The 14,340-nt window shown below is 49.8% G+C and overlaps 5 protein-coding genes across 5 annotated transcripts; 4 read left to right on the forward strand and 1 right to left on the reverse strand.

Moving 5' to 3' along the window:
• Positions 1-1,106: 1,106 nt before the first annotated feature.
• CI109_105024 (uncharacterized protein) lies at positions 1,107-2,350 on the forward strand (the record flags this gene model as incomplete). Its single annotated transcript, XM_032005526.2, has 2 exons — positions 1,107-1,167; positions 1,227-2,350. 2 exons carry the CDS (start codon positions 1,107-1,109, stop codon positions 2,348-2,350), a joined length of 1,185 nt encoding a protein of 394 aa, XP_031860245.2.
• A 317-nt stretch (positions 2,351-2,667) lies between these two features.
• Positions 2,668-5,308, reverse strand: CI109_105025 (uncharacterized protein; the record flags this gene model as incomplete). The annotated part of the gene is made up of 8 exons (XM_032005525.2): positions 2,668-3,730; positions 3,796-4,447; positions 4,500-4,632; positions 4,694-4,720; positions 4,776-4,818; positions 4,881-4,910; positions 4,977-5,156; positions 5,244-5,308. The coding sequence occupies 8 exons, from the start codon at positions 5,306-5,308 to the stop codon at positions 2,668-2,670; spliced, it is 2,193 nt and encodes a 730-aa protein (XP_031860244.2).
• Positions 5,309-6,427: 1,119 nt separating this feature from the next.
• On the forward strand, positions 6,428-8,055 carry CI109_105026 (UDP-glucose 4-epimerase GalE; the record flags this gene model as incomplete). The annotated part of the gene is made up of 7 exons (XM_032005524.1): positions 6,428-6,460; positions 6,546-6,703; positions 6,785-6,986; positions 7,098-7,321; positions 7,405-7,545; positions 7,609-7,851; positions 7,914-8,055. The coding sequence occupies 7 exons, from the start codon at positions 6,428-6,430 to the stop codon at positions 8,053-8,055; spliced, it is 1,143 nt and encodes a 380-aa protein (XP_031860243.1).
• A 989-nt stretch (positions 8,056-9,044) lies between these two features.
• On the forward strand, positions 9,045-10,409 carry CI109_105027 (mitochondrial 37S ribosomal protein bS1m; the record flags this gene model as incomplete). The annotated part of the gene is made up of 1 exon (XM_032005523.1): positions 9,045-10,409. The coding sequence occupies one exon, from the start codon at positions 9,045-9,047 to the stop codon at positions 10,407-10,409; it is 1,365 nt and encodes a 454-aa protein (XP_031860242.1).
• A 394-nt stretch (positions 10,410-10,803) lies between these two features.
• CI109_105028 (uncharacterized protein) lies at positions 10,804-14,177 on the forward strand (the record flags this gene model as incomplete). Its single annotated transcript, XM_032005522.1, has 12 exons — positions 10,804-11,200; positions 11,398-11,444; positions 11,502-11,773; positions 11,866-12,165; positions 12,234-12,391; positions 12,460-12,533; positions 12,598-12,793; positions 12,851-12,924; positions 12,988-13,159; positions 13,214-13,782; positions 13,848-13,916; positions 14,046-14,177. The coding sequence occupies 12 exons, from the start codon at positions 10,804-10,806 to the stop codon at positions 14,175-14,177; spliced, it is 2,460 nt and encodes an 819-aa protein (XP_031860241.1).
• Positions 14,178-14,340: the final 163 nt, after the last annotated feature.

Raw genomic sequence — 14,340 nt, forward strand, 5'->3', positions numbered from 1 at the left:
TCAAAGAAGGAGGATTAGGAAGAGGTGACTTTGAAAACAAAACAAATGCACGCAAGTAGACGACGCGGTTCACGTCTTCGTTACGCTGCAGGAAATTGATTCCGCTATGCGTCCCGTTCAGCGTGGCACCCACATCTTCTCTTTCATCCACATGCTAGTCGACCAAAGGATTAGAAGAACATGCATACCTTTAGAAGTTAGCCCGCATGAGTATCCTCATCATGATCTGAGCAGCCTCTAGAAGGCATTATCCTTCCACCCGAACACATAACTGTCTGCTATTGTGAGAAGGCACGCATCGAAGCCACGCCGTGATGGAGAAGCCAGAATCGTGACAGGTCGCGGTGAATGTGAATGATTCACTCTTTATGCAGACACCAACCCAAACGTCATGTATGTGTCGGCCTTATTCCAACAAAGCTGACTTTGTGACCAGTTTTGTTTCTCTTTCGTATACTGGTCTGACACTATGACGAAGCAGACTTTCAAAGCGTTCAAGACATCTGCGGTCCTGAATCCCAGTGCAAGTCCATTCAATTCCGACAAGTACAATCATTCTAGTATCACATCCATCCCACCAACGAGGCACAGAGCCAAGACCCGACTACACTTGATCAAGTATGATCTGGTCGATCTCAGTCGACGGGCTGCAACCCGCCATTCGACCGCCAAAACTCTTTCGTCTCATCCTACCAATATCCCACTCCAAACCGAAGTTCAACGTCCACGACCTCTTCGATGTGTAGGGATACGCAGCTGTATGAATCCTACAGATTCGCCACTTGATTTTCACCAAGAAGGCCCCACGACAGGGAGAAACCTTTCATCACTTCAGTGGAAGTCTACTCTGCTATCGACTTCTGAAGCTGTGACTCTCATTTCGACTTTTCAGTCTCCTCCGGTACTGGGACAAAGTCATTGTGGTGCTCGTCTCAGACGTGAAGTGGTTGCTCAACCTAGACTCGGAAACAACCGGTCTGGTAAGAGTGGGAGGCATTTTGACGATGACTTTCGGTCTCTGCCAACTAGTCAGCAGAAATACAAACGAACAAGAAGATCTTGCAGGAAATCCAAGCCCCGAGCACCGTGCCCATATCCATTGACCAATGATCGTGACGATAAGATACGCTCCTCAGTACAAGCACTTGTATCTCACCCCTTTCCCGGGTATGTGCACTACACCGATCACACGCGGTCTGGCGATGCCTCCTCTCCCCCTCGGACAGCTAGTCGACCCGAACACAACGATGAGCGATATCGTCGCAAGTTACCTGAACCTACCGAGCCATTTCCATGGGTATCCGACACTGATAATTACGGTGCACCTTCACTACCATTTGTTCCATATCCTTGGTCCAAGAACCAAAGCAATACCAATACGAGTACGAACACTCTACACTCCAATCCGATTCAAATACGTTTGGATGTTCCACTCTGCTGTACGAAGGCCTCACCCTCAAGTGGATATCCCAGGCTATCTAGGAGAGAAAGTCGAAGACTTCTGCGAGATCCCCGGGATCGTAGTGGATCTGCAAGCAGAGTCTCACTATCACATTCGGTGCAAAGGCTAAGACAGTGTGATTGTTCGTATTGTCGGAACAAGAAGATATGGGAAGATGCGCTTTCACTGTCTGTGCAAAGGGCCGAGCTCAGAAAGACAGCAATGGCATTGACGACCACCGCCTCCTTCTCCTCGCCCTCGCCCTCGCCAAGCGAGTATGACGTACTCCCAGCTGACGATAAGACGGCCGTGGAGGCAGAATCCGATCATGACAGGTCAATTGCGCACGAGCAATATGACCTTCAAGAACTTAGTCAGAATCTCTCCCCGAAATCACCTGATAGACGTCAATCTTGCATGGATACCAAAGCCGCATCCGCTACGGATAGCCGGGTACAGCACACGTCGCACACTCGAGACTGTCCCGATGAAGCAGAGCTGGCTGCAGAACAGGTATTAGTATCCCGACCAGAAACGCCTAACCACGGTGCCGACACCGTGATTCACGAGAGGCCCCACACCCCCAGCTTGAAGACAACACACTTGACCGATCCTCCTACATTTCATACCCTTCAGGAAATGCAAACGATCCTCACACACTGCGATGTCAAATTCAGCTCTTCAGGTAAACGATACGTGCCCAAATCATCGAAACGGCCACATAATCACAATTCCGAAGTATCCCCAAGGACGAACCCCAATCTCCGCGCACCTCAGTCTGTGCAAGGGATTCAGACAGTCTTGACACACTGTAATATCGAATTTGGCTCATCGGGTATACGATACGTGCCCAAGTCACTGAAACGTCCGCGTATTATAGTCAGTACACCAGAAAAGAAGGGAAGGTAATTGGCCTCGTGTGGCAGCCCATGTGTTTCGCGCAGATGGTACGAGGAGTCAGGATCAAGCTTGAGTCTACACAAAGCGTCAGGAGTAGTGTGTTTTTCGCAGACAAGCGAAGTCTATATGCGTGCATATTGTAATCTACAACATATACACCAGTGTCCCAATACCCAAACTATACAAATATCAAGAATGTCCGTCCGCTACCTACTAGCCCATCTCCTATCTGTGATTAAGTCGTCGTGCAAATTATAAGTGTCCGTATAGATGTATTTGTCGTAACCTAATGCCTTTATCATCCTCACCAGGAGAAGTCAAGAACTCTATCTCGTCTGTCTTTCCCTCTCCTCCCTTTCCCTAGTCTCCTCTTCTGTCCAACGCAATTCCTCGTACCTAGGCGGTAATTCCAGGACGGTCGTGGCAGTCTCACTCCTTTGTGGGGGTACCACCCTCCCCGCGTCACGATGTACCATGTATTCCAGTTCTGTTGCCCCTGGCTGAGTCTGGTTTCGCCGTCGTCGTCCAGTCGAGGTCGTCATGATCGAAGGCGCACCCGCACCCGGCGGTAAAGACGATGTAGCACTTCCACCAAAGTGTGCGAGTGTATCTCGCTTCAGGTCGGACATATCAGTGCCTTCTCCATCCTCATCTGAACGATCGTCCCTCGCCGACCCATTGTGCAGCACCAGAGGTCCAGCACCACCCCCTCTTGAAGACGACTGCCAAGTACTAACTCCTCCGCCCAGCATCGTGCCCGCGCCCGAACCGGAGCCGAACCCGGTACCTAGATCTATAGTCGACAATTGCGGCAGATCGGGCAACATTCCGACACTGCCACCGAGGGGTAGAAGAAGATCCTGCGATCCATTTCGTCCCAGACCGGGAGTGTGGAAATTCTCTCGATCTCTCGCGGGCGAAATTGGCGAGGAAGTGTTGAACCCGTCCATCGTTGACGAGCGAGACGGGCCACCAAGGAAAGGTTGTTTGTTGGAGTCTCTGAAGGGGTCCCTATAATCCACTGGTGACGTAGATGGAGAACCCGTATGATGTCTTTCGTCAAGGACTAACGGAGTCATTTGTCCGTGTCCATCACGTGAACCGACCAGATCAAGAGGTGCATCTGTCCCTGAGGGACTCGAATCGACGGTCTTGGCAGCTTGTTGTCCGTTCCGACCTGTGAATAGGCCAAATGGGGCATTGCCCTTGCCGTGCGATCCTTCGTGGGCAGCTGCACGCCTGTTGCGAGCACGGCGGCACAAGAAAATAAGACCAACAAGGACCAGAGTGCCGATGACGGAGCAGACTACAGCGACAACTGTTCGGACGAGCGGGTTCGAACTAGAGTGAGCGCCACTGTTATCTTGACCAGGTGTGGGTTCTTGCGTGCTATATAGAAAACAGATTGGTATGATTAGCGACCAAAACACCGTTGACAAAATTGCCCTACTCACGGCGATCCAGAAGCGGTAACACTAGGGGCAGCACCACCGCCGTTTCTCTCGCTACCAACACACCCTGTCGATCCCTGACCGACAGTCAACATAGCTGTCGAACCACCGCTCGCCCATTTCTCCGCGCTTCCGATACCCGCGACCAGGATGAATCTCGTCCCTTTGGCCATGTCTACCGTCCAATCCAAGTAGGTGAGACCTTGTCGTGTCCTCGTCGTCGGTTGGTCGGACAGCGATGAATCTGGGAGGTATTTCGCATATTTCGATGTTCGGTTGAAAGTGATCGGGATCGAGAAAGAGTTGCCCAGGGGTATGATACCGAACATGGTTGGCGGGTGGGTAGTGTTGCCCTTGTGATCACTGGATGAAGCGTCGAGCTGATTTAGAACGATGTCGTCTATGGCGAGATCATGCGTGTTACCGACCGCGGTCGTTACCTCACCCACAGCGTCCCGCTTGGTCACATTGACAGGAGCATCTGAAGTGACATTGGATTCGAGGGACGAGGGCCATGAGAACGAGACAGTAGAACATTGAGGCGGATAGTCGTCATCATTCGTGGTGTTCATCGTGAAGGCAAAGGAGTATAAATCGAGAATGGCTTGGTCGGAGAGGAAACATGAAGCGTTGTTTGTGGGCGAAGCTCCGACAGCTGGCAACTGTGTCAGGCAAACATTGCAATGGTAACATAATGATGAACTCACTCAAAACGTCTGTCGTGGCAGCAAAGGTGATTCCTGATGCTCCCCACATAGTAAGCATGTATTGTAACCCAGCAGGTTGTCGAATGGTAAGGTTGTACGAGTTACTCCCGGCAGGTATTGACTCGATCCACACCTGAAGATTGGAATCAGCGTCGACCGAAATCATCTCCCTCCGTCTTTCCCACTCTACGTACGTTATAGCCATGTTGCTTGAACTCGGTCTAAGTTTATGACATCAGCAAAAGTTCGAGTGGGAATCAATGAGGCACAACTCACCGGTGTGAGAAGAAGATGATAAGGACCGTCGTCACCGCTCCATCTACAGTGTGTCATGTCAACAAATCGCGTCTTGAAGTGGATAAAGATCCGGTGGCCACTCACTGCACAGTAGATATCCCACATTGTGTCGCTCTGTCGTGCAATCATAAATGTCAGTCAATTACCAATGACAAACAACAAAATCTCGAGATGACTCACGGAGACATGGAAACGCTGAGATACCCTGCGCTCGCTATTGGCAACCATAATGACACAAGACCCAACGCAGCGAGATATGATGATATTAAGTATGGACCCAACATCTTCTCCCTTGTCCTCCAGTCCTCCGAAGGCCCAATAAGGCGTTGAAAGAAGGACCACTCGATTACGCTCGATGCCCTGCTATGAGAACGTCTTGAAATCGATGATAGTACGTGTGTACACTACACTAAGCGTCTATCTCTTTCCGTAGTGATTGTGCCTGACTGGTGGTGATGAATGGTATTTTTCGTTGTTGCAGAGGTGTTGGGATATGAATCTATACTGGACATGTATGTATGGCTTTAGTTGCTCAAGAAATGATGTGTTGAGATATCGATATGAAGATCGGGTGACGGGTGACAAGGTGAATGATGGTTAGACCCAAAGCCGGTGAGACAATCGTTTTGGTTGAAATGAACAACAAAAAAGGAACCCAGAAGTTGCACCCTTCACCCTTTTAAACCTCGCTACTAGTGAGTACACCGGTGATTCCCCCCTTTCCCATTTCCCTGTCATTGTTGGTGAGGGTGAGACTCTCTCTGGGTGGGACACCACAGAGCCCAATCTTGGAGAAGATGTGAGAATTACGTGAATCTTCACAGAGTGCATCCTTGGCTCTGAGCTTGGTTTCATTTGGTTCCAGTGAATCACAAGTTGCTAGTTGACACCCATGCGTTATTCGTAAACTTGTAATGATTCCGGCGGTCATTTTCCCAGCCTGAACAAGCGATACCTCATGCCGGCAGTAGCACAACTCCCGTCACACTCTACTACTTCGTTCTGGCACTGCGCAACTGCATGCACGGGTCATCATTCATCATCAGCATCATCGTCGTCGTAACAGAAGAATATGACTAGTGCTAGTACGACATACATGTGGTCCCTGAGAAGGGTACTCTGTAACTTTTCTGACCTGCAAGAAAACGAACAGCAGAGAGAGAGGGGCTCGTTTCTCCCGGTCGGTCAACATGGGTCTGGTAGCACAGCCCAAAAAAGGAGACCAAGAATTGTTGTATCTATTTGTGGAAGTTATGCATCAACAAGGAAGCAACCGTGCAATCAGACTACTTCCACTCGTTTACAACAACCAACTGCTACCCCAGATCTCATTACTGCTCTGTACGAGAAGTTCGATAAAGAGTAGCACGAGGTACAACAAGTTAACATCAGTTCATCTTATCGCCCCCACTGGAAAAAAAAAGTTCCGTGCGCAGACGGACATTCTCGGACCGTAATCAAAAGTTGATCACATCTGTTCCCTTTCTCTTCTCTTTCGTAAGTTAACACATACACATCTCGTTCAGCACCTTGATTTGCATAGAGTACATTGCCGATCAGTAACAGCGCAAGTCCTGATAACCATACATCGATCATCAGCTGGTAACATATCTACACACACACACTTCACAATGACACAAACAAACGGATCAACAAATCTCAAAGTATGTCTCAGTCTTGTATTTGTTTACGTCTATTTGTTCCATACTTGTGCTGACACGTCCTGTCCATCTACTTTGTATTTCGCAGCGAGTCCTAGTGACTGGTGGATTAGGCTACATCGGTTCTCACGTTGTCGCTTCCTTACTCGTTACTGGACGATACCTCCCCATCGTCGTTGACAATTGTCACAACGCCTATCCTGCCGCTCTCGAGCGATGTGCCGAAATCGCCCGTGATGCGCTCGGGTAAGTGACCTACCCAGACTGAGCTTTTGGAACCAAACAAAGCACTATGAGCTGATCACTTGAACAAAATGCTTGCTACAGACCTGACGCACCTCAACCTATATTACACAATGTCGACCTCCGAGATCCATCGGCGATTGATGATGTCTTTACAAAGTACGATGCCGATGGAGGCATCTGGGCCGTGGTCCACCTTGCAGCTCTGAAAGCGGTCGGAGAGAGTGGCGAGCAGCCTTTGGCCTACTACAGGGTCAACGTTGCCGGATCGATCTCCCTTTTCGAGGTGAGTCAGTGGTATCATTGCGGCATCTCGTCGCTCCTCTTCACATCCTGGCCCACATTTGCTTGCACTATAGACCTTCATGCACAGTCACTGACACATCGCTTATCCCAGGCCATGGCCAAACACAACTGTAACAACCTCGTCTTCTCATCATCCGCTACCGTTTACGGTACACCCCAAACCATTCCAATCCCGGAGACATCGCCTCTCATGCCCGAATCATGTTACGGTCGAACGAAAGCTATGGTGGAGGAGATCATCCATGATATCTGCAGAGCTGGACCTGGCGCCGAGGGCAAGGAGGCTTTGAGAGCGGTCAGCGTCCGATACTTCAAGTGAGTCGAAGTACTGTTTGCATCGCGAGCTTCATCGAGAGGGCGATTTGGTCCAAGTGCTGACGAGCATTCTTGACACTCAGCCCCGCTGGTGCACACCCTTCAGGCAAGCTTGGGGAGGAGCCCAGAGGCAAGCCTGGAAACTTGCTGCCTCTTCTCGCTCAGATGGCTGTCGGACGAGAGAAGAGTCAATTGAAGGTCTTCGGAACTGACTTCCCCACACCGTGAGTAACTCGTTTTGCTCAGCAGCTCTATCCGCAAGAATGCTAGCTAAGGATTCCTCACAGAGATGGAACATGTGTCCGAGACTATCTCCACATCATGGATCTCGCCGGAGGTCACACTCTCGCCCTCGACGCACTCGCTGTCCCTACATCCGAGAACAACATCTTCTCCCAATGCGATGCCAAAGACGGCCAATATCGAGCTTTCAACCTCGGTAAAGGAAAGGGAATGAGCGTGTTGAACATGATCGAGGCGATGAGGAAGGCTTCTGGGTATGATTACCAATACGAGACTGTTGGTCGAAGGTGAGTATGATACACCGTCCGCAGGGGCAAGCTTGGGTGCTGATTCGGATATGATTTGATAGACGAGGCGATGTCCCCGACTTGACCGCCGACCCTACTCTTGCTGAGAAGGAATTGGGCTTCGTGGCCAAGGAGGATCTTGAATCCATGTGCAGGGATTTGTGGAACTTCCAACAACAGCATCCCAATGGCTACTCTTCGTAAACGAAGCAGTGGTATGGCATTGGCGGTGTCCAGATCTGAAAGGGGTGAGCTGTTCCAAACAGCAGTATTGGTTGGACGATTGCAGCGGAGGGTGTCAAGGGGTTTGATGGACATTGTTCTCTTGTCAGAATAGCAGTAATACATCTTGATTGTCGGCACGGATATACAGTAGAAAAGATATTACCATTCTCATATCAAATGCATCGAGTTATAATTGGTGTGCGAGTGCATGCGGCATTCCTTCGATATCCAGCTGTGGTCCTCATGGATTGTTCAGTGCATGTCAAGCCATACTGCATATGCTCAGTTGGACTTAGGACTTTGAGGTTGCAGATCGAGTAATGGACAACACAGAAAGGATGCATTGGGAAAACATTTCCGAGTGTAGCTACTAATAGGTGACTCTGACTCATTGACAACTCTCCTCAAAGTTGTTTTAAGCAAGTAGCCCAATACCCCACCCTCGCATCGATCCTCTCTCAAACTCCCCCGAAAGAAAGAATGAGAGAAATCAACACGAGGAGGAAATATTGTGGGTTTGTTCAAGACGTCCTGTCTGGCCCCAAGACGATCGTGTTTAGCTTCACCGCTTACCTCGTGAGAGGAAGTGGGAGCTCGTAGCATCGATGGGGAATTTTGGTCGCCGTGAAGAAAGAAGAGAAGCAAACATCAAATCGCATTGATCAAGTTGAAATGCACTACTGCCTGCACGTAGCAGTTTGGCTGAGGGGGAGGATGAGGGGAATATTTGGAATTGTTTTTTATGGTAATTTCTCCCGGATGGATTCGAAAGTCGGGTCACCAGGGACTCTAGACGCTCTTTCAACAACTGATTGCATGAATGCATAGAGGTTGCACCTAGTCACATCTGCTCGTAATCGACACTCACGCCGCGGTCCGCGCAATCCTCAGAACGTCTCTTGAGCGCCAATCATCTCCTCCTACTCCTTCAGCTCGCGGCACCTCAACCCTCGCTCACCCTCCTCACCATGTCATCACCGTTTCCTCAACTGCTTCGTCGCGCGAACATCGCAACTTACGACCCGCTCATCACCCGAATCTATACCTCTACACCTTCTTCCAAATCACAGCACTCTGACTGGGGACTCAAGTACGCCATCCATCTTCCAAAGGGACCCCGTTATATCAAGTTCTCATCTCTGGACGCTGGACCTGGATTCAAATGCGATTGGCGATCTGGTGAGAGGGAAGCCCGATTCGTCTCTGCGTGGGGTGGACCGAGTGGGAAAGTGAGATGGCAGAATGAAGATGAGATTCCTAAATACATGACAAAGACCCAGAGTATCTTTGACGTTGAGTCTCTGGTCGAGGACGAAGAGCCGGCTAGTGAAGGGTCAGAAACCTGGATTAGGGATGTGGAATCCATGTCAGAAGAGGAGTTTGAGTCTTTCCTTGAACGAGTGAGAGAACAGAGGGGGAGATTTTTGAATGGACGATTGGAAGATATGCCCGAATCTACGAAATCGAGTCTCGGTCTACCGGAAGATAAGACATTGGTTCATCTCGCCACGGCTGGCAAGACGACGGGAGGAGCGACGGCAAACTTCCAAGCTCAATTGACAGCGGACGATCTCATCGATCCTCATTCCAATCAACTCCATTCCAAACCCCATCGAGTACACGGTCTGTCCTACTCGAAACAACCTACCAGCTCGAACGACCATAACCCCTCCACGAGGGTTGTCGGTAGAGCCCTGAACAAGCTTAGTCGATATGATGATGCGCAGAGAAAGGCATCAAATATCGGTCAAGGTGGTAGTTTGGCTCGATCAGGAAACAACCTCCCTTGGGTCGTTGGGTTGGGTGGTTTGACAGCCAAGACCGGAACGAAATCTAGTCGAATATTCGATTCATCTTCTTCTTCCGACGCAGGATTGGAAGAGACGGACTACACACGATTGGATAGATCCAAGGGTGTCGGCAAATTCAGAGTGACAAGAGCACAACTCGGTGCTCCACCGTCAGTACTCGCTCTGAACCAATCTCTTGCTGGGGGAAAATTCGGTGGGAAATGGAGAACTTCAGGTGCAACTCTTCCTTCACCCATGGACACTTTCAAATTCGATATCGAAGTTGCTCCTTCATCAGAAACCGAGTTGTTGGGTGGACGAGAATGGGTAGGGAGGGAAGTGAAGACGAGCAAGATCTCGACTTTCACCAGTGAGATGGGATTGGGAGGACCAAGGAGTCAAAGAAGGAAGGGAGAGGCATTGGAGAAGTTGAAGGAGAACAGATTGAGGGAAAGAGAAGCGAAAGAGGAGACGAGGGAGAGGTTGGCGAACCTCTTTGCCAGGATTGGCAAGAGTAACGCCGGTGCAAGGGGAGGACAGTAGGTGCTGTATCGGGACAGACAAGGGCTTTTGTAGTTGTGGACAGGTCTTGATGCATGGCATAGCAACCCTTCCGTGTACGTGTAAGTCGCGCACAGTAGACGAGTGATGAATACGCATTGCCATCCGAGAGACACCTCGAGCTACTTATGCATACGGTTACAATCGACCCCAACTTCCAACTTCTACTATCGCAGCCACGTGATCTAACCCAATTCAATATTGATCCAAAAGTCAAAAGTCGGAAGCTAGATATTTCTGAACAAGTGACAACAAATCTCAATTCGATATCTGCTTTGGTTTAAAGGGATCATCTTACTATCTTTCTTGCTTGCTCGATTTGCAGTACTCAGACAGAGGGATCAACACCTTATCTTCTTGTCGTTACGGCCCCACGATGACTCTCCCCTTGGCGTCTGGACCCGGTCCATCGACCAGTCAACCTCAATCTGAACCCTCATCCACCGACCTCTCATCCTCTTCGACAAAAGCTACAGCTCCCTCCCAGCCTACTCCAAGTACTTCCCAAGTCCGCGTATCCAACTTCCTCTCGCATTCTTCCGACGAAGAAGAAGAAGATGCAGATGAAGGACCATCCACTACCCAGTCCGAGAAACGAAGACAACGGTCAGAACTGAATGGAGATGTAGCGAGTCCTAGTAAGAAGAAGAGGAAGCTCGTCAATGGTCTGAGGGATAGAGCGGCTCTTGAGCAAGGAGGAGCGGCTGCAGAGGCGAGGAAGAAGGAGGCAGAGAAGTTGTTTGTGAAAAGACAGGAATTGCCTTTTTATCAAGGTGAGTTGGGGTTCAGCTTCAGTCGGGGGTATACATTATCGTGTGAACCTCAAAAAGGAAAGCAGAGTCAGGATAGGAGGCAGAGAATAGGCTGTACAGCAGCAACTTGGGCAGGAGCTGTGAGACAGAGCTGGAACTTCGTGATGATCAGGAACGTTCTATCGGACAGAGCTAATCGATGCTATTTCGACATCTAGGGCGGAAGATGATCTTGGATGAAATTATGTCTCATGATACGACCATTGTACGTCTTCCCTGCTCTACTCCCACGTTCGGTATCACTGATAGCTCCCCACTTCAGATCCTCGGAGAGACAGGATGTGGTAAATCCACCCAATTACCCCAACTCCTTCGGACCCATCCCATCTCCCTCAAGCACTTCTCCCATGCTCGTGGTGGCCCGGACATCGCCATCACCCAACCTAGGAGATTACCAGCGATTGCGCTTGCGAATCGAGTAGCGACGGAGATGGGGTGTTTGCTCGGTGGGGAAGTGGGATATAGTGTGAGGTTCGAAGATATGTGTAGGAAGGAGACGAGAGTGAGGTATTTGACGGAGGGAGTGTTGATGCGGTAAGTGCAGGCTACTTCGGGTTCGCATCAGGTTCATAGTAGATGGTGCAAACAATCTTTCGCACTTGCTGACGAGATCGGTCTCTATGCAGAGAACTGGCCAACCCGGACGTAGCCGTCGCACCAACCAATCCTGATGACGAGACACATCAAGGTCTCAACCTTCTTCTCAAATACGACATCATCATCATCGACGAAGCGCACGAACGAACCCTCAACACCGATTTCTTATGTGGTGCCTTGAAAAAGGTTCAAAAGATACGCAAGGAACTGGCAGCAAAGCAGAATGAGGATCCGAAAGGCAAGGGCAAGGGGAAGAAAGTGAATGAACTCAAGATTGTGATCATGAGCGCAACGTTGGATCCGACGAAATTTATGAAGTTCTTTGAGACGTAAGTGACATATCGCTGTGCCCTACCTTCTTCATGTGTAGATGACTCAGACCACCTTCGAATCACAGTGGACGGGACGCTCTCCTGGTCAAGGGAAGGATGTACGATGTCGACACTCGACACGTCACAGAACCGCTGGAAGATTTCATCGAGGGCGCTGCAAGACAAGTAATGGTGATACATTGTACGCCAGGAAGCGAGGGAGATGTCCTAGTCTTCATGCCAGGTGAGTCGGCTCGCTTCGCTGCGGACCAATTCGTGAGCTGAGTGGCATAATCGTACTGTCGATAATAGGATCCGAGGAGATCGAGAATTGTGTCGAGCTGTTGAAGCGTGCCGCCAAACAGCTTCCGCCAAATCAGAAACAGGTAAGTTCCCACCGAGCTCAATCTGCTGCACCATCTGACAAGTGTGCTGATATCTATCGGGTAGCTGCAAATACTTCCTCTGTACAGTGCACTCCCGCCCACAGCCCAAGCCAAGATCTTCTCTCCTCCACCTAGAGATACCCGAAGAGTGATCGTGTCGACCAACATTGCTGAAACTTCCATGACGATACCGGGAGTGGCATTTGTGATCGACACTGGCTACAAGAAGGAGAAGGAGTATATCTATCGTGCTTCAGGAGGTAAGTTACGTTGAGGGCTGTTTGCTTACTATAATCTTGGCTGATCCGGGAATTCAGCTATTGAGCAATTGAGAAAGAAAGGGATTAGTAAGGCTGCGGCATGGCAAAGAACTGGTCGAGCGGGACGTGAAGTGAGTGTGGAGCCGATCGTTGATCACTTAGCGATCTACCGTGCTGATCATGCGGCCAAACAGAGAGCAGGTCATTGCTATCGCTTGTTCACCAAAGCTGCATTTGACAAGATGCCGGAGTTCGATGCGCCAGAGATACAACGATGTAATCTCTCTTCGGCGGTCTTGCAACTCATCGCAATGGGTCAGAACCCTTTTGATTTCGAGTACATTGACAATCCCGGTCGGGATGCGAGTGAGTTGAAATCTGAACCAACTGCCAGGCCTCGAACTGACGTCTGTCAATCAGTTGCCGCTGCTTTCCAAACGCTGGCAGGTCTCGAAGCTCTCTCATCACCCACAACCATCACACCACTCGGACGCCAAATGCTTCGTTACCCTCTTGATCCGCCTCATGCTCGGATCCTCCTTGCATCATTCGAATTTGGTTGTCCGAGCGAGATTATTGACATCTTATCGCTCATCAATGCGGGTGGTCATGTATTCCTCGATCGACCAAACGATCGTGACGACGCAGCCGTGGCAAGAGCGAAGTTTATCCACAGGGATGGCGATCACTTGACAGCGATGAACGTTTTCAGAGCATATATCGCTCTCAAGGAAGGTAAATCGACTTCCGGTGTAGGACAAAGTGTATTAGGATGGTGTAAGGATAATTTTGTAAATGGGAAGACATTATCGCAAGCTCTCAAAGTCCGAGAACAGCTTAGGGAGCTTTGTGAGAAGGCGGGTAAAGAGTGGAGAACGAGTTGTGGGAGTGAGACTGGATCCGTGATGAGGAGTCTCTTAATGGGTCTGTTTATGAATACGGCGGTGATTCAGGCCGATGGGAGTTATAGACAGACAGCGGGGAGTCTGGTGAGTCCTCCAGACTTATGCGTGGGGTGGGACCGAACTGATGTGTGCGCAATGTCATCTGTTAGACGGTCAAGATACACCCGAGCAGTGTGTTGATGAGCAAGAAAGTCCCTGCGATATTATACGATGAATTGGTAAGTGGTCGCTCTTGATCCTCAATCCAAATCATCCGACTACGTCCTCACTTTACCTTACCGTCCATGATCTATACTCCAGGTGGGGCGATCTGAGTGCGAAGAATGCTGATTTGTTTGTATTGGCAGACCATCACGACCGCGTTCTACGCTAGGAACGTATCGGCCTTCGAACAACATTGGTTGACAGAAGTACCTTGGTTCGCAAAAGCTGCTAGTAAAGGTTCAGTAGCAACATCCGCGCCCAAGAGGACATTATGAGCAACAGGTACAGGTAGATGCTCTTGCCTTGGAGTCTGCTTTCTGCTTGAATATCATACCAGTTGTTATAACAGCATTATAGAGCATACATACACACATACACTATCTTATCTGCTTGTCAAAATGCATGGTACCCAACAACAGGTCAAAGCCACGTATCACC

This window comes from Kwoniella shandongensis, chromosome 9 (genome assembly GCF_008629635.2).
Source record: "Kwoniella shandongensis chromosome 9, complete sequence".
Lineage (NCBI taxonomy): Eukaryota > Fungi > Basidiomycota > Tremellomycetes > Tremellales > Cryptococcaceae > Kwoniella > Kwoniella shandongensis.